The 23,918-nt window shown below is 44.8% G+C and overlaps 1 protein-coding gene across 1 annotated transcript in view; it reads left to right on the top strand.

Annotated features, from left to right (window-relative positions):
* Efnb2 (ephrin B2) overlaps nt 1-21,958 on the top strand; it is a 44,352-nt gene extending 22,394 nt beyond the window's left edge. The window contains exons 2-5 of the mRNA XM_059244599.1: nt 117-400; nt 16,121-16,213; nt 16,927-17,040; nt 18,472-21,958. Coding sequence (XP_059100582.1) covers nt 117-400; nt 16,121-16,213; nt 16,927-17,040; nt 18,472-18,863 — 883 coding nt within the window. The 3' untranslated portion in view covers nt 18,864-21,958. The remainder of the gene's footprint in view (nt 1-116; nt 401-16,120; nt 16,214-16,926; nt 17,041-18,471) is intronic.
* Nucleotides 21,959-23,918: the final 1,960 nt, after the last annotated feature.

Here is a 23,918-nt window from a genome sequence, read left to right as displayed (position 1 = left end):
GTGTGGCGCTGAGATGTCCATGGTTGGGGGTGATGGGTAGCGTCTGGTTCTTTGATACCTGTCATTAAGAACGTTCACTTTTATCAACTCAGTGGCTTTTCTTTTATGCTTTTTAGATTTCTACCCGGACAAGGCCTGGTACTATACCCACAGATAGGAGACAAATTGGATATTATTTGCCCCAAAGTGGACTCTAAAACTGTTGGCCAGTATGAATATTATAAAGTTTATATGGTTGATAAAGACCAAGCAGACAGATGCACTATTAAGAAGGAAAACACACCCCTGCTCAACTGTGCCAAACCAGACCAAGATGTGAAATTCACCATCAAGTTTCAAGAATTCAGCCCTAACCTCTGGGGTCTAGAATTTCAGAAGAACAAAGATTACTACATTATATGTAAGTATAGTTCTCTCTCTTTGTTTCGTAGGAATTAGGATAAGCTAACTAGGTTTGTAATGATTTCTGTTTCCTTTAAATTACCCTGGTAAATAATTTTTTTGAGAAGCTTTGTTCATTTTTTTTTTCCAAAAAAAAATTAATTGAAATTTGGGACCCTGTAGTAACAGTATTAATTGAATATAAATACTCATTGGGGCGAACCTGCCAGGATTCTTATGGTGTTGAAATAAGTAAATTATATGAAGGGACTCAGCATTTCTACTAACAAAACCATCTTTAAGGACCTTTGGTGAGGTTTTGATAGGTAAATCTGTGTGATACTTTTTCTCTCCATCCAGCCATCTGTCCATCCATCCATCCATCCATCCATCCATCCATCCACTCATTCATTTAGTGTGCAATTCTGTTCCAAGAACTGTAGTTCAAAGCTAGGACTCAATAGAGCAAAGTGTAATAGTGGTATGCTTCGCCAGGACACTATCACTCCAGACAGGAAGAGCTCAGAGCTTAGAAGCATGGGGCTTACAGACAAGTGCCAGTCCGAGTGGTCATGTTGAGTCCTGACTAAAAGCCTAAGTGTGCTGCCTGAATGACACCCCCGTATCTGTCATAATAGAGGATAGATATTCACTGGGGTAGATCTGAAGTGCATTTGTGAGCTGTGCCCATTGTGACACATGCCTACTGTGCACACGTCACAGCTAGCACCAACCAACTCTCCTGGTCCCAGTGTCATGGGTCTTGGTACAGCTGCTCACATGGTTCAAACAATGAGATTCTGGTTAATTTGTTTGTTTTCATGGTATACTCTTTACAGGCTTTTTGTAGTTGTTTTAAATTGTAGTATTTAGGATGAAACTCCCGATTCATGTAGGCGAGTACTTGACCGCTGACCTACATCCCCAGCCTTCAAGTTACACTCCTTCCTCTGTTTCCCTAGACTTCAGCTCCTTGTGCTACAGTTGGCCTCTGGCTTGGCTCCCTTAGCACCGTATCATTAGATTGGAAGTCTGGCTTTCTCGAGTTACGACCTGCTCTTTATATTACAGATGCAGCAATTCACTATATATTCATCTAGAGTTCCTTGGTGTGTATTTTTTACGTTAGTAATTAAAGCAAAGGTGGTCACAGGCAGTAATTATCTTGTCTGTTGCTTCAAATGCCACCGAGACTGAGAACTGGTTTTTGAAGCTAACATGATACATACAAAATAGATTTCTAAGAATAACAAAAAAAAAAAAAAAGAGAGAGTGGTTCAGTTAGATATTTAATGGAATAATCACCATAAACTGAAAATAAAAACATTGTAAGATGAAACAAGGCAGATGGGATGGTAAGATAATAGGGCCATCTTTGAAGATATGAAGTGGTTACAAGGTAAAATACATGGAAGCTAAGCTTTTGGAAACACACGTACATATGAATAAGGACTTAACAGATGCCATGATCTAGCATGACTTTTGGAGAAAATGAAACTGACCCCAGATTAGTCCCCTTCAGAAGGTTACTGCTCCAGGTGAGTAGAGAAAGAAGGTTGAGCATGTGCTCGAGCTGTTCACAAGATGGGAGACGCCTGACCCTGAAAATACTGTCAAAGGAAGTCCTAGGGCTCCTACAGTGGGTGGGAGCATAGTTCTCTACATAGGCCTGCAGAGTTCTCTCCTCCATCTTAACCTTAGATTTCAAAAAGATGGCATTGAAAATCCCAGCTTCCTACGGAGGGCAAGGGGAAGCTTGGTAAACACTAAAGAGTTAACCTTTCATTTCAAATGGTATACACAAAATGCAGCTAACTGATCGGTTTACCGGCATCTCTCAGTGCATCATAGTGAACCTGTCATAACTGCTCTTCAATGTGTGGGAGGTTTGGTTTGGACTTGCACATACAGTTTAATCTGTAGTTAATAGCAATCTACCCAATAATGGCACCTGTTGGTTTTCTTGTTTTTTTTTTTTTCCTTTTGGAGAATCCATTAGGCCATGTTAACAGGTTTATGATATGCTTCTCATTCCTCTGCCCCCCAACCGTCCTTAGAGTTAGGGTTTGCCATGTCAAAGCATGGGATGGCTTGTTGTAATTCAGGAGGCTGAAGCAAGATGACCTCAAGCTGAACGCCAGGCTGCTCTACACGCAAGATTCTCCCATACACCCAGTAACTAGAAAGCGTCTTCAAAACAACACCTTGGCTGTTGAGCAGTGAGACGCTGTGAGAATACTGTTTGCAGCAAGATGTTCCCAGGCCTGTGAGTGGCTCGGGGACTTTTCCAGGAAGCCCAGTGCAGCAAGGTTGAAAGGCTTCCCCCACGTCACAGGCAGAAGAGGATATTCAAATACTTAGCAACATGCAGAAGTCAGTTTCTCACACACCCCATAGCAGCGTCCGAGTTCCCTTGAAAGGAGGGGAGTGATAAGATCAAATTTTAAAATAGTATCAAAACAGTCAAGGGATGTGAGAAAGTCACCAAGTCTCCTATCAAACACGTGTCCAGGATGCACACACACACACACACACACACACACACACACACACACACACACAAGTCCCATTCCTTTTTTTTTTTTCCAGAAGGAAAGTCTGTGCAGGCAATAATCTTTATACCAGTGCATTCATGGAGATGGCTGGGTAGCACAATAGGAAGCGCTCAGACTCATAGGTACATTTTCATGCTGCAAAGTATTGATTCAGTTTTGAGGTTGTAAATGATGGTGTGTTTGCTGACTCCAAGACTTAGCAGCTGGCTGCTGGGCACTTTCACCCAGGCAGTGTCAGGAGCATCATATGCTAGTTCCGTCCTGGGGGCAAAGGAGCAGCTGCGATTTGGAGGTGTGCTTGGCATGCCCCTGTGGGGATGCACACATGGCTTCGCTGGTGTTGGGCTGTCTCCTGGGAGTCCAGAGCCTTATGTTGCCTGAACTTAATGAGGAACTCACTTTAATTTCCTTCTCTAGAACATTTTTTTATCACCGTTGTCCAAACTGTGATGGTCAGACATACAGACCCACTGATGTGTCCATGATATTTCCTGGTTAAAGCCAGCAGGATCTGGCCCCAATTTTTTTTTTTTTTAACAAGGATTTTTTTTTTTTATTTGACTTTTCATGTTACCCAGCTTAAAGCCACTGCATCTTTGGGTTTTATAGTAAACATAAATGTGTAATTGGAACTGTATTTTATACCCCCGTTTCTCCCCTGAGTTCTCTTAAGAAGTAGCGTGCTACAGTGATAGGCCTCCTCATTAATCCTCCTCCGCAATGATTCTTTGCTTTGACATGTGGCAAAATGATATATATGGGGTTTCTTCGTGTTTAGAATTGACTTTTCAAGTGACCTATTTCAGTAATTAGCCTTGGGCTTAATTTGCATAACTAATAAACTCTTCTAATTGCGAGTGATCTGACGATGGGGATATTGTGACCGTGTGGTCTGAGAACCCCCTGCTCTTTCGTTATGTTCGGATCCTAAATGGCCTCAAAGACAGAGCTGGCTTTGATTTGGCCTGTAGTTATTCTTACTGTGTCTTTCATTTCATTGTTTATGGAATAACTGTATCTTCTGATATTACCCGTTTGCAATAGAAGCTCGCTGTTGGATGTAGTTTTATAAGCAAGCTGTCCAGTTTGTATTGGGAAGACATCCGTCCTCTGCGTGCCCCAGTTTTCTTAGAGAAACTGTCCTTGCTTCTTTAGGGCTGAGTCAGCAAGCTCCTTGTGTTGGCCTATAAACTCTGTCCTGAGGCAGGTGCTGTGGCTGATACCAAACCTGAGATGAAACCTTGCAAAGTTACACAGAGTGACTGCCTGAGTGAGGGGTGGAAGCAGCTGCCTCGTATTCTTACACTTTGGGTGAACAAGGGGCCACCACAGGGCTGGAGAAAGGCTTCATGCTATACCTTGCCTTTTGTTTTATGTAGTTTCTGTATTGTTTTATTGTATACCCCCTAGGCAGGTCATAGCCTTCCAGCATCATCTAGCAGTCACCATTTCCAAAGATCTTTGATTGTTACTGAATCCACAGTGTGTCTCTGTGACTCTCCATGTCCAGTCTGCCTTGCTGAGCCATCAAGTCTGGGGGAGCCTCCATTTCTTAGGCCTCTTTAATGAAAGTGTCCAAAACTGATAGGCTCCACAGACACTTAATTTTTTTAAAGCATACATTTCACTTTAGAGAAAAAAAAATCACAAAATAAAGAGAAATAATTGCACAACCCCCACCCCAAATAACAGTATTAAAGAGCTTGGTTGAACATATGCTGCATTTTTTTTTTCTGGCTTTGTTTTGCTCATTCTGGGTGGTGAGTGTGGCAAGTTACACTAACATATATTGAGTGTCTTGTAATATCTCTTTGGAAAAATACTAAATCTCAGAGCAGCTTTCAGATGCCCCTTGACATGAAGATAGCTTTTAGAGCATGTAAGAACACACGGCAGCCATAAAGAGATTATGAGGTTTGTTTGATGGGTTATTTATGTATAAGTAGCAGCCAGCCACACTCCCTTCATTATATACTAGATACTAGGTATCTTGATGATACAGAAACCATGTCCTGTCTTCCTGTCCCCTGTCTTGGTGGTAAGACTTGTGTCTGATACCTTCTTTGCCCCCAGTTGCTGAGTTGAGGCATTTAAGCTCATTTCTAGTTTTCTCTATAGCTGTTCTTTTTGTGATGGACTCTTGCCAGAGACCATACAGCCGAAGGCACAGAGGATGAGTACAAACCACACTTAGAAACACAAGTTAGCATAGGAGTTGTGAGTCCACATCTGGCCACCCTGGACTTTATGTGCCAACAGACAAGTAACTCAGGCTGATTTCCTGCCTAGGTCTTCTCGTCTTTAAAGTGGGCATCATGAGAATACTTGCTCATGAAGTAGATGTGAATTCCCATGAGGAAAAGTGTGTCAGGTGGCTTGTGGCTGTGTGTGCGGCCCCCAACCAAGTACAAGTGAACATCGGAACAGGGAGGAAGTGAGAGGCTGGAAGCTGAAGGCAAAGCTGGGCTTCGTTGTGAGATGGAGCACCTGGGAAGTTTTGGTACCGAAAGCATCCTTGGCTTGTAGTCTGGGCATAGACGGAACCACAGAGTTGCTAGCCTCAGTCATTCTGGACAGCTCCACTCATTAGATCTTCCCAGTTTGTCTTCTTTGACTGTCCTTACAGTCCTTTGGGTTCCCTTGACCTGGAAGCACACATTTAAGTGTGGTGAATTCTGGAATTGCCTGAGCTTGCTAGCAGGTTCTTTGAGAGACCCTGAAGACTCAGACAGGGAGGAGTCTTGACACACCCACAGTTGTGGTTCTTACTTTCCAGTTCACCAGCCTCTCACATGCCGTGGCTCCCCAGGACACGGAAGATTCTTCCTTTGTCAATCAGCATGGCAGGGTTGCCTCATGGGCTCCATCTGTAGGGAAGCCTCTCCCAGGGTAGATCAGGAGGATCCATGTTGAATTTAATATAAAGGAAGCTCGGCTTTGCTTCTGGCCATCTTTTGATGCACCGAGACGCTCTGCTTTCTTGAGTTTAGTAGCGTCATGGCCACCTGGATGCTAGCCTGGGTGGTGCAGAGGGGAGCAGAGGATGCGGCTGCCAGGGGTAGAGACTCTGTTCGTGCTCCTTGGCATCTCCTGGGGAACGGGGACAGCATATCTCATGTAAACCACACAGATGTAGACCTGCCATTACTACTCCCTGCTCTGAAAGTAACCAATGGTAAGATGAGATGACGGATTCCCAGAGCAAGGAGCAAAGATTGGGGAAGAATAAACACCATAATATAAAAGAAGTAAGATGAAAAATAAAGATCTTAACATAGCCAAGAAATTATTCGGGAGTTATTCAGAATAAAAATGTCTTTATTATTTCATAAAAATCATCTTTGTATCTCTACCCTTGCATTTACAGCTTGTGAACATTCACATAGATTTATAAATAATTGAACAATACGAGAGACCTAGTGGATAAAAGGGGACACGTTTCCTTCTTAACAGCCCTTAAATATTCATCATGAAGATGAAATTTTAAAGCAAAATAAAACACTTAAAAAAAATAGCCAAGAGGCACAGACAGACATTTAGGGGAAGAAAAAAGAAGATTATGTTGAGAAGAACTAATTCATATAGTTTTTAAGGTGCGTGCATTTATCCCTAAAGCTCTGAGTCTGGGTGTGTTTGATCCTTGGGGAGATGCCGTGGCCTTCACGCTCATCTTACTTTCAAGTCTAGCAGCACAGGGAACAGAACAATTTTTACTGCTGTGAGGAAACCCTGACAGTGTGGTTTAGAACACTTGACACACCATGAAATGTCGGGGGCAAAACCCAATGCAGGGCGGCCAAACCCTTAGTCCGCCATTGTAAGTGTGTGGCTGTGGCTCCTGGGCCATGTGCACTGTGGGGAGAACACACAGAAATGCATGGTGTGTGTGCAGGGGTAGCAAACAGAGCGTGTATAGAAAATAATAGCGGCTGTAATATACAAACATGCAAAGCACACACGTGACAGTGCAGAGAGTCAGACACATTGGAGCACACACGCATGGACGCATGCACACATGCATGTACATACATAGGGAGGGTGAGGACAGGAGACAGGCACAGTGCATACATACAGCATGTGGAACCGCATTACGCTCGTGCAATATAAATGACAAAACGTTTCTGTCGAACATGTAGGTAGTGATGCCCCATCAAACATATAACATATAACTGACTTTATCAAAAACCCCCAGAGCTTGACTAAGAAATCCTACTAGGGTAGAGGTAAGCTGGGCGCCCAGAAGACCAAGTTCGAGAGTTGAACGCTAACCTGGGCAACACAGCAATACCTACAGGGTAGAAAGACGGGAGAGATGCCCTTGTTAATACTTCAAACTTTCTCTTTCTTTTTAAATCTCCTAATAGATCTAAAAATATGTTTTTTTTTCAATATGGTTATACTAGATTTATTTTAGGACATTAGCAAGTACTTTGAGCCCATCAACAGAAAGTTGCTAAATAATAATGTAATTAAAATAAAGTTAGTCCATATAGAAACAGAGACATTAAGACATGTTAACTTTCTGTAGCTAAGTGCGAGTGCTGCAGATGTGTGGGTGGGTGGTGGGTGGTGGGTGGTGAGTGATCCGATGAGTGGGAATATGGATGGTGGATAAGAAGATAGGTGGATGGCAGGTATATAGATGGGTAGATGGATGGATGGTGGGTGAATGGATGGATGGATGGATGGATGGATGGATGGATGGATGGATGGTGGATAGCAGGATAAAGACTGATAGATCAGCCTAGCCTTGGGCAAGAGCATAATTGATCGCATTATAGAGGATGTGTTGCTGAGTGACAGCTCTGCTTTGAAAGTCACTTTGCATTAGTGAATTAGCCCAGTTTTGCTGTCCCTACTGTTAAACTATGGAGTGAAGCTATTCTTTTACTGAAATAAACATTTGGGAAATCACCTTGGATTCCTTGAATAAAGAATGTGTGTCCTGCATGGGGTAAGGATCACATGTAGGGCGGATTTAAACAGGGGTACTTTCTCTTTGGAGTTACTGCTGGTCTCTCAGTGGTCAAAGCAAATAATTTCAGGACCATCTAAACTGTTGTGCCGCAAGAGTAACACTACCACTTCTGCGGCGTTCCATCCTACGCTGTCAGTGGACATCAGTTCAGCCACTGCAGAAGTCGTGACCACCTAGCCATGAACTCCACTCGGATGGATGCTTTCCACATCACTGCTGCTCTTTCTGTAATTACTGGGTCATTAATATCATTGCCTGCAATTAGTGACAGTCGGGTGAACAAGAGGATTGTGGGATGTCCTTCCCCATCCCCTCTGCCCGTGAACTTTTACTCCAACCCTTTCCTAGCTAGACAATTCCATTTGGCCACTAAGATATTTTTAAAAACCAGAGAGTAGAGAATAGGCTATGTGCTACAAATAGTCCACTCAACTGTATGAGGCTCAGGATTGGGGGTATTTTCGTGAGATGTTATCACTGGCTTGAACAGGAAGTTTGTATTTTTAAAATCTGGGGTTTTAAGTTAAGCTAATAGACAATAGAGAATTATGTTTTATCTTTAGAACTATTATACCTTTTTTTTTCACTGTGAGTTCAGTCATTGCTATTGAAATGGTCATCTGGCAACCTATTTTTAAGACACAATTCTCTTAGTAGCTTTAGCTCGTGCTGATGGTGACTCCTGTGTAGAGGTAATTATTTCTTTACTGTTGACCATACTATCCTCACTTCCGTGGCTGTCTCTGAGTCGTTGTAGCAATATCAAAACACCTGGAAGTGTCTAAATAGGAAAAGTATTTTTTAAATGAAATTATGTTAAAAGTTATTACAATTATGTACCTAGTGAGAAGTCCTGCCTGCATAAGTCACCACAGAGTTAGCAATAAAATCTTAGACTAGAAAGCAACATTTCCCTCAGTAGAACCCGTTAAGAAATCAAGAGACCCAAATTGGCACAAGCAACATTTTGAGGGAAAATACACCGCTTCACAACTGATCTCCCATGTTTAAGCATCTCTTGAACGAAAACAGGACCAGAGGTAGTTTACGACCAGTACTGCTTTCACCTTTCTCAGAATAGTGTCAGGGGCCTAGACTGAGCCCAGGGGGTCACAGGCTGAGCAGCCCTGATCTGAAACACAGAGTCCAGAACCTGAAACTTGGTGCTAACAACTCTGCAAGTGTCCGCTATCCCAAAACACCCAGACTAGCCTGGAAGTCACTATGTAGACCAGGCTAACCTCTAACTCACAGAGATCCAACTGTTTCTGCCTCCTGAGTGCCGGGATAAAAGGCATGTGCCACTGTATCTGGCCCTCAGCCTCTTTTCTTCATGTATGCTCTCACATGTGCATACACACATGCACACTCACTCATGCACACTCACTCACACTCACTCATATCTCTGTAGACACATGGTCCACTAACAAGCATGTGTCTGCTATGTATTCCTGCTTCACTTTCAGCCATTCACTTTTGAGGGTCATTAACTGACTCTTACCACCATCCAGGATGGTCACGTCCTTAATCTTTGTGTAATTTTCAATGGTTAAAACGTTTTAGGAGTAACCCCTGATAAATCTTATGTTTCAGAATGACAGTCATGACTAGATATTGTGGCTGTCCTCACAAAGGATTGCTATCCCTTGGGATTAAAGTCTTGTTTACTCTGCTGGCCCTTGCACACTATCGGTAGAGTGCCCTCAGCTCCTAAAAGTGGCCGAGTGGCTGATGCCATGAAAGTCTTCCCAGTATACATCCATATAAAAACAACTTGCTAGGAGATATGTCCAAGTGGCTACATTTTTAAAGACTTCTGTTTCTGAGCTATTGATGAATTACCCTATCTCAGTTCATATAGAATACTTGAGCTCAGAAAATAAAGTTAAGACATCCCTCCAAAACACACACACACACACACACACACACACACACACACACACACACACACACACACACAAAACCCCATCTCTTTGTTCTTAGGTCATGGATTCAGTCCTTCTTCAATGCTGGAAGGGAAGAGGTGAGATCTAGGTTGTGATTTTTTTTTTTTTTTAATGTTCTTTTTCCAAGTCACTCTGCCCAGTGCAGAAGCTGACTGATGATTGCCTTTTGTGAAAGCTCCTGGGGCAGCTGTTCTCTGTGCATGATTGGCTGCTTGGAGATTTTGAAATACAGTAACGGCGACACCATTTTAATAGGAGTGATTGTTCCTGTGAGTTGGGCCTGTGTTCCCTTGGATGAGAGATGCATGTGTCCTTTATCCCTGCTGGTCTGTGATGTTTAAGAGTGGATGGTCTTCTTCCTGCAAAGAAAGTTGATCAAATGTGAGTGACAGCCCAGCCAGGAGCCACATTGGGTTGTTTCCCTGTTGTGTATTTGTTTATGTTTTGTTGAATGAATGTTTCTCTTGGAAATCTTTTGCTTTGTGTTTTTGTTTCTTCATGAGACCGTTTGAGGGATGTGCCATGGTGCTTCTGCCCAAGGACAAGGCAAGCTTGGCCTTATGGAATGAGGTGCTCTGAGACAAGGAAGGCTGGACTCTTGCTGGCTAGCCAGTTTCCCATGAGCTCCTGGGACGTCAGGGGGATGCATTCCACTCTTTCCCTGAAAAGCCACAGTGGAAAACACAGGAAAAGACATGAATTTCCCCTCTACTTCATCGTGCTTTGAACTGACATTTGTTGAGGACACTTTCTCATTTTCTTTTTTAAAAACAGGCATTGAGTTTTGGCTTTTCCTGGACGTTATTCTTTCTGTTTAGGACTTTCCTCCATCTGTGCCAGTTATCTTGAGAATGACCCTGCTAACCAAGACAAAAACACTGGGCTCTGGAGATTGAATCCGTCTCTGTGGTACATTCTCTGAATCTGTATTGTGTTTTTGGAATTCAAATGGATACCAAGCTACGTTGGAAGATCTCAGCTCCCCAGCTTGAATGTTGACATTAAACAACTGTATCTTAATCGGCATCCTTGTGTCTCCACTGACATACCTCACTCTAAATGTCTTTTATTTTGTTGGCACTCAGAGGTGCACCCCTGGTGGGAGAACACAGTAGCCTGGTCCTGTGTGTTGGGGTGACTTTGAAGTCGTGTGTCTCTCTGGATGATGCTTTTTCAATTTACTGGCTAGGCTGCTGCTTTTCCTCAGATGTCTGTGCTCAGCTTGGGGGAAGGGTGTGTAGAAAGTCTCACCCAAGAAAGCAGAGTTAGTGTGGCTGGCATGTGATACATGCTGGGCAAGGACAGGATGGATAGATAGAATTTGGTGTTGGCAGAGATTCTCATAAAATGTTGTTTGGTAATCAAAGGTGTTCCATCAAGGTCAGCCCTAAGTAAGGCCAGAGCTTCTGTGGTTTCCTGACCTTATATACTTACCATGTGTCTCTTTCGTGAACTTGTTTTCATTAATTGTTATGCTTACTTTCAAATCTCTGCCCTCATGGCTCTCATGGCCACTTAAAAATAGTTTGGCCTATCCTCCACAGTGTGAGTAGGCATTCATACACCATTCTACCCATAGGACCCAAAGCTGTGTCCTTTGTGGGGTGGTACTGAGCCATAGAACATTTCCCTAGTCTCTTTGGAAACAAGGCCCACATGTGAGCTGTTTCACCCTCCATTCGATGAGCCCACTCTTACTCACTGGACTCCATCCAGCTGCAGCTGCAGCTTGGCCTTCTAGGAGCAGAGAAGAGCACGCTGTGTTCCTCTCTCTATCGGGAATATTCTGTCTGTGTTGTCTCTTTTACCAGCTCCCACCTCTCTGTCTCTGTTTGTGCTCATCTAGCTAGTGTCACTGTCCAGTAGGAACTGCCGATCATAACTCAGGTATCTCAAACTCTGAACATTTGTTTTGTTGTTTTTGTTTTAAGAAAGAGTCTTCCTAAGTTTCTTGCACTGACCTCAAACCCTCAACCCTCATGTCTTAGTCTTCTGAGCGCTAGGATTGCAGATATGTTTACCACACGCAGTTAGGGTGCTTTTCTGCTGAGCAGAGATTTTTGCTCACTCCAGAGAGGAGTTTGGGGACGACTGGACAGTGTAGTGATGCTATATATGCCCCGAGATACAAAAGCTTTTAATACATCTTGTTGTTATTGTTATTGTTGTTGTTTGAGACAGGGTTTCTCTGTGTAGTTTTGGTGCCTGTCTTGAATCTCGCTCTGTAGACCAGGCTGGCCTCGAATTCGCAGAGATCCGCCTGGCTCTGCCTCCCAAGTGCTGGGATTAAAGGCAATGCTTCACCAACGCTGCCGGGCTGCAAAAGCTTTTAAAAGCCAGTTGTAAAATAACATGTATCTTTATTAAACCTACCTCCCAATGGATGGAGAAACTTTAAGTAATTTTTAATTTTATAAAGTCTATTTCCCTCCCAACTAGGCCAGGGGAGAAAAATGTCCGGACACTAAATAGAAGCTTAGGTATAACAATGTTATTTTCCTGTCTCTCGGTGATTAAATGCAGTTTCTACCCACTGGGTAATACAATGGTTGTAGCCACATTAGACAATGCTGGTAGAGTGATGCAGAGGGAAACTAAACATAATGAGGTCACGTTTATTTTTACTCTCTAAGTTAAAAATTCCCTGGGACGTTCAAATGAATGATAGGAATAGTTGCAAAACTTTCTAATGAAATGGAAATAGATTTTATTCCTAAGTATTAGCAATTTTATTGTGATGTTTCAAAATCAGTGCTGAGCTTTTTAAAGCTTCTAGGTTCCAGGTCGATGGGGGAATATCAGAATGCTAGTCTCGTGAGGTGTTTCTGTAGTTCATGGCCAGGAAGGAGGTTCAATCAGGACAAAACATGGGGGGCGGGACATTGTTCCAGCAGGGGCGGGTCCTCTGGAGTAAGGATTGCTCTACCTGTTGAGGACATGTGGAAAACCAAATTTGCATCAGATCTAAGGCTCGTCTCTCATGTAAGGCTTTTTTCTACCATGCTGCACTCCGGAAGATTACAACCTTCTGAAGTTTCTGTTGGTATGGACATCTGAAAATGGGTTTTTCCATGACACGTCGTTCCTAGCCATGTCCGTTACTTCTCCTGTGCTGTGGCAGACGCAGCTCAAAGGAGGAAGGGTTGCTTTGGGCTTGCAGTTTATGGGGACCCAGGCTGTTGCAGTGGCAGCCGGTTCCCTGCCACTTGCAGCGTGACACTGCTTGCTCACCTCTGAGCGGATCCTGAAGCAGTGAAAGGGCCAGACCTCAGCAGCTTTCTCATTTCACCCCTCCGACTGTCAGGGACCCCAGCCCCAGGCCCCGGATGGGACCGCCCACAGGTAGCACAGATCCAACGCCTCAATGGTCTCTGTCCGGGAAGAGATCTGACACACTCAAAGTGTGTCATAAATGCCCTACAAGTTTCCTGACCCACACTTCCTTGGGACCACGACCTTTAATGGTGGTCCTTGGAACAGTATCATACAGTTTGCCTAGCATCAGTTGGTAATGAGTTCTTCCCCGGCTCTCCCTCAGGCTTTCCAAAACTGTTGTTCAGAATGCTGTGTTTGCCCGTCTTTTCCACTGTTCCCACCAAAGTGACACAGCAATCCTTCCCCCACCTCCATTTTCGCCCTCCCTTCCTTTCTCTCTCTCTCTCTCTCTCTCTCTCTCTCTCTCTCTCTCGCTCTCTCTTTTCTTTCTTCCTTTCTCTCTTTCTTTGGTTAATCAAGTGGCGGGGGGAACACTTCAGCTTTTAAAGCTGTGAAGTGGTTTCCATTTTATGCAACCCTGTCTCCCTCCCACAGTTCTCTGGTCTCTAGATGCTTAAACACAGATTGAAATTTAGTTCGAAATCCTTTAGAGAACTTTATATCTGGGAGGTGGTTTGGACATCCCTTGGGGAGCTCAACGCAAATGTTCTCGCTTAAAAGAGGCACTGGCCTACAAGTTAAAATATATATAAATATAGTGTGTGTGTGTGTGTGTGTGTGTGTGTGTGTGTGTGTGTGTGTGTGTGCATGTGCGTGCGTGCGTGCGTGCGTGTGTTCCACTCCCGAGCCTTCCACGTGGTGGAATTCAGCAGGGGCCCTGCAGATACAGATGCTTGCTTGCAGGTGATGGAGCTTCCTGGCCTGCCTTCCTTTTGGTAATCTTTTCTGTTTGAATCTGATTTTTTCCCTTTGAGATTAAATCAAAGAAATATGTAGCCCTCCCCACCCCCTGCTCAGCATTCAGTTACCACTGTCCTTTGTCAGATGAGTACTCAAACTTTTAGCAAGAAAAACAAAAGTTGTTTATTTAACTTTCAGTAGGATGTGCTTTTAGCATGAAGTGCCTTATGGGTTCGTGAGTCTAAAACTTGGAATTATCCTCGAATTAAGTCAACTAGACACTTGACCGGTAGTTTCACGAAACAGATCACTTTTCTGCTGTTTTCTATATGGAGACATACATATCCTGATTCCTGAGAAATGAAGTGAGAAAACCCTAAGCAGTAATTGAAGATTCAGCACTGCCCTAGACCACTCCAGAAACAGCGCCCAGAGAACCCCACACTGTGAGAAGACTTAGGAGAGAGGCTCGGAGGCTGAGCCACTTCCCACCCACCCCCACCCCCACCCCCAGAAGGTAGAGGAAGGTGTGGGAAAGTTGGAACAATAACAACAAAGGCCCCTTTTTAGACTCTCGGAAACACAGTCTCTCTAGACAGTTATTTTGACTTATCTGACAAGCATTTTCTCCACAGTCTGTGAGTGGATACTGTTTAGCTTACTGCAACTCCCCAACAAAGTTATGATGGCAACTGTTACCTGTTTTCCCAGAAAACCCTACAGTGTCAGCAACAGCCGAAAAGAGATGCAGTTATGAGACCCAATGTTAAGCACACTCTCAGATAAGCAGCGAGATATTTATACGCAGAAGAGGTGCCTTTTGTTTTCAGGAAAATAATGAGAACAGGGGTTGATAATTCCAGAACACAGAAGTGAATTCATGTCTAGTTTTTTCAGTTACAAACTTCTACTAATTGTGAAGGCGTTTGGTGCTGTTTGGTGATGGTGTGCTCGGAAAACAAAGCACAACAACCGTGTTCAAAGAAATTGCCAGAGCACCTGTCCCTTCTTGGTTCTCTTCCGAGTATGGTGTTAGTGGACAGGACTTTGATAGTCAGAGTGGACGCTGATTGAAGTCACAGGCGTGTATATGAAACACTTCTGTTCCTTGCCCCTTGAACTCAAGGGGAAGCAGTGTCCGGCACATTCCACCCTCTCCTCCCACTCAAACTTGAACTGTAATTGAAAGCCTGCTCCTCATTACGTGGCCTGACAGCCCATCTCTTTGCAGCTTTCGTTACAAAGCCATTTAGAGAACTCACTGGCCTAAGGACAAACAGCAGTGTGTGTAGATAGAACATAGCTCCTTTGATAGACAGAAACTCGTTGGGAGAAGGGATGTGCCTCTTCTGGCCGCTCATTGTTAAGGTGGGAAGGGAATCCAGTGGGCCAATGTGGGGCAAGGTGGTTGTCCCCACCTGGTTGTATCCAAGTTGTTGTAAGACCCGGACAAGGCAAGGGGTGTGCTAACCGTCTGACCAGCTGGAGTTTTCCCCAGCAGGAAACTTGGCTGAAGTGGCTGATGGGGGTTGCTAAACACACGTGTTTGCAGGAACTTACACAGTGATGAGAAGGCAGACTCTGAAGACCTGAGTTCTAGGATGCTGCTTCAGCACATTTCAGGCTAGAGAAGGGAGCGAGGGGGTGTCAGAAGGCTCCCCTGTTAGCGTTTGCAGAACTTGGATGCCTGACAAGCCCAGCATCAAGTTAATTGTTCTTGGAGCAGGAAGTCTGGAGTGGAGGAAGCAGGTGTTGGGGGAAGATTACCAAGTTTTGAAATTACCAGGCTTGCTCTCTTGCACTTTCTAGTTTGGCCCCCTAGGAGTCCGTGGGTATTGTGGAAGGTGCTGTCCTTTTTACCTATCGAGTAATACTAAATCATATGTGTACGGGAGGGCATGTTTAAGTGCATTTGGAAGCAGGTAGCCTACATGTAGCCAGTGTTTCCAGGATCCATTTCTCTTTGTTTATTTTTCTGTTTCTTTTTGGCTTTCGGCATCCCATACATTCAGAAAACCTGTGACAAAGAGTGAATTCTTATTTTTCAAATTGTTTTCAGACATTTCATGTTCATGTAATCTTGGCCTATTGATTTCCTGATTTTTTCTTTATTTTTTTGTTTTGTCCATTTTATTTTTAATCAGCTACATCAAATGGGTCTTTGGAGGGCCTGGATAACCAGGAGGGAGGGGTGTGCCAGACAAGAGCCATGAAGATCCTCATGAAAGTTGGACAAGGTAAAGATCGTCTGCTGCTTTGTGAAGCCACTGTGACCTGGTGTAGCCCCCAGCTAGCGTGGCACCGAGGGCAAGGCTCACTGTCACCCCTCTTCTTAGTTTTGAAGGCAGACCCTCCTCTGCACTTTGAACCACTGGCAGAGTCCCCCAAGGTGATATCCTCTGCTTTCCTTATTGGAGATCTCTCTAAAAGTTCAGGTCAGCGAGACAGAGCATCTGTGTGTGGCCACAGATACGTATATTTCTCTTTACAATGCAGAACGCCTCTTTGATTGAACAAAATCAAAGTGTCCCAGCATGTAAACACTGGCTCTGAAGCTTTGTTTCATTTTCAAATCTGGACAACCCAAGAGCCGCGTTTTCATGTAGACTAACCTATTGTGCAGAAAGAAAGAATTATTCTTCTAATTAGAGACCGGTATAGTAGTCAATCAACTTGCTCAGTTAAATTGAAATGTCATCTGCAATGCTTTGGCTGCCAAACGCAAGAATCCCTATAGTTTCCACAGATGGCCTCCTAATCTAAGCCTCCAAAATAACGAGGATAACCGTTTTGATTAAAAAGGAAGGTTATATTCTTGTATTTCACAGTGCTTTGCATAAAGAGTCTTATGTTCATTGCTATTCGTGCCTCTTGAGATATCTGTGCAAACTCCTGACACTTGCTGTTGTCAGATGTCTGTGCCACGATTAATCACTTGCCCTTCATATAGATGCAAGTTCTGCTGGATCAACCAGGAACAATGATCCAACGAGACGTCCGGAGCTAGAAGCTGGTACAAACGGGAGAAGTTCAACAACAAGTCCTTTTGTGAAACCAAACCCAGGTACAGCCCTGTGGTGTGCGTGTGTCCATTTATGGGGTGCGTTTTCTTAGAACTCCAAGAGGCAGAGAAGCCTCTCACAAGGCTTCCGGACCAGCAGGATTCACTCCTGGGCACAGATGCCTGGGATCTTTGCTCTCAGTGAATCGGTATTAACTCTGCCACTAAGACAGACTAATTCATTCCAGCCAAAGTCTTACAGTCACAATAGCAGAGCTCGCCAGATGGGTCAGTCGCCAGTGATGTCCCACCAGACGAGTTTTCATTGGCTGATTCTGTATCCTGCTCACTGTCGACGCCGTCCCAAAGCTGATGTTAATGTATATATAATTTGTGCCCTAATCCCTGTCTAATTACATCTAATCCACAAAGAGCCTCGACGATCCTTTTCTGAATCTTAGAAAACGTTGCCTAATGGCATATTCCAGGTGGCTTGTTCTTAATGTTTTTCTCATTCTCTGTGTAAAATAAAATAGTAAAGGCCCCACTGACCAAAGTACAGGGTGCCATAGGAAATGGGCTCATTTTCTCGACAGTCCTGGTCCGTTGTGCTGGTGCCATTTCGCAAAATAGCTGGTGCATACACACCAGCACTTCTGTATTAGGGATCTCTGTGTTGGGGTGCATACACACCAGCACTTCTGTATGAGGGATCTCTGTGTTGGGGTGCATACACACCAGCACTTCTGTATTAGGGATCTCTGTGTTGGTTTGGAGGTGGTGAGAATCCGTATCTACCATAATATTACGTTCTCTTTCCAAGAGTCAAGGAAGTTTTTTTTTTTTTCCCTCTAACTTTCAATGACAAGATGTGTCAAATTCTTGTGACAAATTGATAAATGGATAGGATAATCGTGCCAGGCAATTCTTTAGTGCTAACATTTGGGTTAGCAGTCTGTTCAGTGCCAGAGCGTCTGCTGCCTTCCAAATATATTTTAAGTGTAAATCAAATAATACAACCGAGTTTCAGTTGAACCCTTTCCCAGGCCCCATCACTCCTTCCCTTCTGGCACGTCTCTTCTAGTAGGCAGGGCTGTCTTCAGAAGGCAGGGCTCTCCTTGGAAGGCAGGCGGTAGAAGATACACAGCTTCTACAGTGAGGGAAGAACGGGCCAGGGCAAGGACACACCGGGCTCTGGAGTAGCAGCAGGTGTCTTTCTTCCCGCTGGGCCTGGTGCACCCTGAAGTGCTAGGGAAGCCCCCGGCTGGCTGGCTGGCTCTGCTGCATGTGATGCAGATAAGCAAGAGCCTGGCTGGGGATGGTGTGTGAGTGCTGGACCTCTGAGCTCCTTCACCTCATCTGGTGACCTCTGTCAAGTCCGCCCCGGGAGTTGAGCGTTGACCATGCTTTAACTGTTGCATTTCGAGGGCCCTGCAAGCAACAGGGCAGTCCCAGGACCGCAGTAACCGGCTCTTCTTGCTCCTGTCTGTGCAGGTTCCTCCAGCACCGACGGCAACAGCGCGGGGCATTCCGGGAACAACCTCCTGGGTTCCGAAGTGGCCTTATTCGCAGGGATCGCATCAGGGTGCATTATCTTCATCGTCATCATCATCACCTTGGTGGTACTGCTGCTCAAGTACCGCAGGAGGCACCGCAAACACTCTCCACAGCACACGACCACGCTGTCACTCAGCACACTGGCCACACCCAAGCGAGGTGGCAACAATAACGGCTCGGAACCCAGTGACGTTATCATACCGCTAAGGACTGCAGACAGCGTCTTCTGCCCGCACTATGAGAAGGTCAGCGGGGACTATGGGCACCCAGTGTACATCGTGCAGGAGATGCCCCCACAGAGTCCTGCCAACATTTACTACAAGGTCTGAGGCCTGGGACCTGCGCCTGCCTCCCAAGGGAACTCGCGCCTTGTTGGGCGCGCAGGGACTGCCTGAGCCTTGGCTGTGGGGGCGGGATGCCTCCTGGAAGAGCCTGGAGCTGGACAGTTTTGTAGTCTGTAGCTTTTCGGCCTTGGGGAACCACAGACCCTCCCCGGAAGCTGGAAGACTGCTAGGAGATCCCCACTTGGACTGCCGCGTTCCCGCGCGGACCTCCAAGCCATGCACCCAGCTGCCACTCAGGCCTCTGCAGAGCCCAGGGAGGACACGGTGGGCTGTGGATGACGCAGCAGCATCTTAGGAGAAGGTTGTGCACCAGGCCGGCCTCTGCCTCCAAGTTTCCTGCCGTGCACACTGGACTTACCACTCGGACCTCGGGCTCAGTAAGGTTTTTCAAAGATCTCTAGCGTTTAGTCCTCACTCATTCCTGTTGCCAGGGCTCTCCTGGCACCTCCCCAGCCCCTCACTCCACATCCTGCATCATTAAGGGACACTCACCACAGAGTCCCAGCTCCACCCTTGACACCAAGATCAAATGAGATGGGTATTAGGTACAGAATCCTGCTTTCCTGGAGGCTGGGTCAGCCGGGAGGCCTGGGGGGTGTGGCGGAATGAATGTGGAAGGTAGGGCTGCCACCGCTGCTGCCTCTGGGGCATGGTGGGGGAGCAAGAGGGAAACAATAGATAGGGCTGAGAGGGCAGAGGCCGGTGGGAGACAGACAGACAGACATGGTGAGTGGTGGGGAGCTCACTATCACACAGCTATGCAGCAGGGAATCAAAAAGTCCCTCTCCTGCAGTGGAACAAAAGGGCCCTTGTGGAGGGACAAGCCAGAGCAGGGAGGGAGGGAGAGGACGGGCCTCTGGCGAAGTGCTGGGGCAGGACTGTTGAGGTACTGGCAATAAAAAGCGCAGCCCTGGAGCTGTGGGAGAGAGTCCGTCTGCTTTGGGAGATGTTTTAAGCAGACTCAGCTGCTATATTACCACATTTTTTATTAAACACAGGGAAAGCATTTAGGAGAATAGCAGAGAGCCAAATCTGACCTAGAAGTTGAAAAGCCAAAGGTCAAACAGGCTGTAAGTCCATCACCACTGAGGTTATTGGGGAATTCTCATTAGGAAAGGTAGGTCAGATCCCCCATTCCCCGTAAGTGCCCCTCCCCCTCCCCGATTGAGCCTTACACTTTGGTTTTTGGTTTATGGCCGTGCTGTCCGGGCTGTGAGGCTGTACCCGGGCTCCATGTCAAAGCGAAGCACACGTGGCCCACCTCTAAGAGTCCTTAGGATGGAAGTAAGTTATGATGTCGAAGGGAAGGAGGGAGATAGGACGTATTTATAATAGGTGTATAGAACACAAGGGATATAAAATGAAAGATTTTTACTAATATATATTTTAAGATTACACACAATACACACCAGGAGATGTGGAATTCATTTGTTACGGCGATTAAGGCGATCCCAGCCCTTTAGTGCTTTACAAAGTAAGCGATTAGCTAGCTAACAAAATGTTGTCGACAATGAGAAAAGTATCGGTAATGAGAGCAAATGACAAAAATAACCGAGTCCCGCGGACATCTCACAGAACCGTAGACTAGGAATGCCAGCCCCCAAACACCAGGACGCCGATGTGACTGCACCCTGTGTCAGACTATGACAAGATGTGCTGGCATGTACTCTCTGTTGGGTTTTCCCTTGCCTTGTGGGCTGAAGTGTTCTCTGGAATCCAGCAGGCCACACTGAGGGGGTTACAGTTGAAAGTTTAGCCGTGGGTCCCTCCTCCTCTCCTGCCCTTACCCCTGCCCTTCCAGGAGAATAAACAGGAAGCAGGAAGCCTCCTACTTTTTTTTTATGTGCTATGCAAAATAGACATCTTTAAGAGTCCTGTTACTATGGTAACATTTTGCTTTCTGAATTGGGAGGAAAAAAAAATTGTAACGACAGCATTTGAAGGTTCTCAGACCTCCAGTGAGTACCTGCAAAAATGAGTTGTCACAGGAATTATTCCCTACTTCCCAAACCTGAAAAAATGATGTTGGTTCAATGTATGTGTATGTGTGAGTGGGTGTGTGGTACACGTGTGTACATATATGTATAATATATATCTCCAGTATATATTATATATATCTATATCATATTTCTGTGGAGGGTTGCCATAGTGATCAGCCACAGTACATATGTAATTCTTTCCATCACCCCAACCTCTCCTGTGCATTCACACAAGATTTCCTTGTAAGCCATCAGAAGTTGTAGGGAGGGGGAGAGGGACGAGGAGGGGAGACATGGGAAACCGTCTGATTTTAATGAAATCGAATGTCTGTGTCATCGGTTGGCCTCATTTTGGTTCTAAACTGTGAAAAATCAGATGAACTGGTGAAGAGTTACCTGCAACCGACTGAGAAGTGTCCTGTGCGTCTGTTTTGTGTCTGGTGCAGAAAATGACAATCTACCAACTGTCCCCTTACCTGGAGTTGGTTCAGCTTTGGAAAGTTACTGTAAATGCCTTGCTCGTGTTCTCGTCCCTAGTCACGTGACTTCGGCGCTTGCACCATCCTGTCTAAGTGGAGGTACTGTAAATAGATAGGTTCAGATCTTACCGTCTATGGATTCGGGGTGTTACAGTAGCCTTATTCACCTTTTTAATAAAAATACACATTGAAAACAAGACAGAAAATGGCTTTTCTTACCCAGATTGTGTACATAGAGCAACGTTGGTTTTTTATAAAGTCTAAGCAAGATGTTTTGTATAAAATCTGAATTTTGCAATGTATTTAGCTACAGCTTGTTTAACGGCAGTGTCTCCCCCTTTGCACTGTAATGAGGAAAAAAAATGGTATAAAAGGTTGCCAAATTGCTGCATATTTGTGCCGTAATTATGTACCATGAATATTTATTTAATTTCGTTGTCCAATTTGTAAGTAACACAGTATTATGCTTGAGTTATAAATATTTTTTTTTGTTTTATTTTAATAGCCTGTCATAGGTTTTAAATCTGCTTTAGTTCCACATCGACAGTTAGCCCCAGAAAATGAGATCCGAGCAGTCACATTCCACGTCTGTTTCAAACTGAATTTGTTCTTAAAAAAATAAAATATTTTTTTCCTATGGAAAAAGCGCCTTCAACGTATTTTCCTTTCCTTTTTATTTTTTTTCTTTTCATTTTCTTTATTTTTCTGTTTTGTATTTTGATTTCCTTCCTTTAATTCTATCCAAAGTCACAATTACCCAGAGACTTCTGCTCCTGGATCCTTTTATGCCCATGTCTCAAGACAAGTCATGCATGCATTACAAATAAAGTTTGATTAAAGCCCTGACATCCCACGCAGGAAAAGCCTCTGCTGGCACCTGTATCACACAGTGGGAATGGTCAGCCACGCAGTGAACCCTCCAAGAAAGGAGGAAGTCATGTGTTCTACTTAATTGCAGATGGATTACATTTCTGTGTCAGCCAAGCACTCTGGCAGGATGGCCCCGAGATAAAGGCAGATGTGAAATGTTCTTCATAAAATTTTACCTTGAGGAAAACGTGTTATAAAATTGGATTAAGGCAAGCCAGAGGCCAGCAATGAGATTAAAAATTCAAGGCTAGGGAGATGTTTCAGCCAGTAACCGGCCATGGAAACAGGAGATCTGATACCCTGAACCCCAAAACTGAGTGTGTTGACCTTTAACCCCCTGAGGAAAGACTATCTAATTAGTTTCATGGAATTCTCAGAGAATAAAGGTGGGTAGTCACCAAAGGAAGACAGCCGATGTCAACCTCTGGCTGCATAGGCATGTGCTCAGTAAACCTATGCACACATCTACACTTACAAATATATATAACACGATTTTGAAAAATGAAACACATTGTGCCTTCAACTACCCGGGGGGTTGGGAGTATTTTCCAGGTTTATTGTGGACTTTGGGGTCTTAATCTTTGCACTCCAAGGAAACTTTTTAAGCAGTGAGAATCCAACCCACAGGGGGTTAGAGTTATTGCTAAAATCAGTGCTATCCCACCTCACTTCAGTTAATCCTTGGCCCAAGGAGTGATATAGCTTAGGTTGGGTGAAAAGAAAAGTCCCCCTGAGGTCAGTCAACAAGACAGAGACTTCCCAGACCTGACTGCTGTGTTCAAGATCACAGCCCCAGCAAGTGGAAGAAGTCTAGCATTGTGGGTGTGAGAGTCCACCCCCTCGCCTCTCCCCACAAGCAAGCGATAGGGATGAAAACCTAGTGTGGAAATCTGTGACTGCTTCAGGCTAGCCAGGACTGGCAGAAGTGAATGTTTGGTGAGTAAATGCTCACTTACAGACTGGCCGAGAGCCCCCTGGGAGGCACAGCCGTAGTTGAGTCTTGATAGTTTTATCTCTAGCCATTTTCCCTTCAGCTTCTGAATTGCTGTTACTTGCAAGTTTCTTGACACCAGTTAGGCCACGCCACTAAACTGGACCCTAAACCCTGCATACCAAGGTTAGTTTGACTTAAGGTGGGCAGAAGGTAACAAGGAGAGGTGCCACTTTTCCAACTTTGGACTCCGTGGCTTGTGTGCTCACGTAAAGTCTCCACGTACACAGTATCGTCACTTCCCACCTTTCTTCTGAGACAGTTCTCCACACTGAGTTAGCCAGGGTCAGTGAAGAAAGGACTAAGATGTGTCGAGGTGGTTTTCTTTTCTACTGGGGAGAAAGATTTGCACGAACCAGAAGCATCTCACAGGGTGGCATTAGCAGGTGTTCTTCTTCCAGTCTGAAAGGGTGAGCTTGCTATGGGGAACCCCAACTCCATCAGCCACCACTCAGTCTGCAACTGCTTTCAGAGCGGTGTTCATCATCACCAACTCTGTTTCTTTTTATTAACCCGAGAGTTTCTCAAACACTGGTAGAGGTTTGCAATGGAAAGGAGAAAGGTTCTTGAGAAAATGCTGCCCACTTAGGAAGTGCTGGTCAGCGCTGTCAGATTCCAGAGCCAGCTGAGATAAGAGTAAGCGATTGAATGCTACTACTACTACTACTACTACTACTAATAATAATAATAATAATAATAGTGAAATTCAGAATGGTCACTT

This window comes from Peromyscus eremicus, chromosome 17, assembly GCF_949786415.1.
Source record: "Peromyscus eremicus chromosome 17, PerEre_H2_v1, whole genome shotgun sequence".
In the NCBI taxonomy this organism is placed as follows: Eukaryota; Metazoa; Chordata; class Mammalia; order Rodentia; family Cricetidae; genus Peromyscus; species Peromyscus eremicus.
Note: the sequence above shows the minus strand (reverse complement) of the source record. Positions and strands in the feature narration are given on the sequence as shown.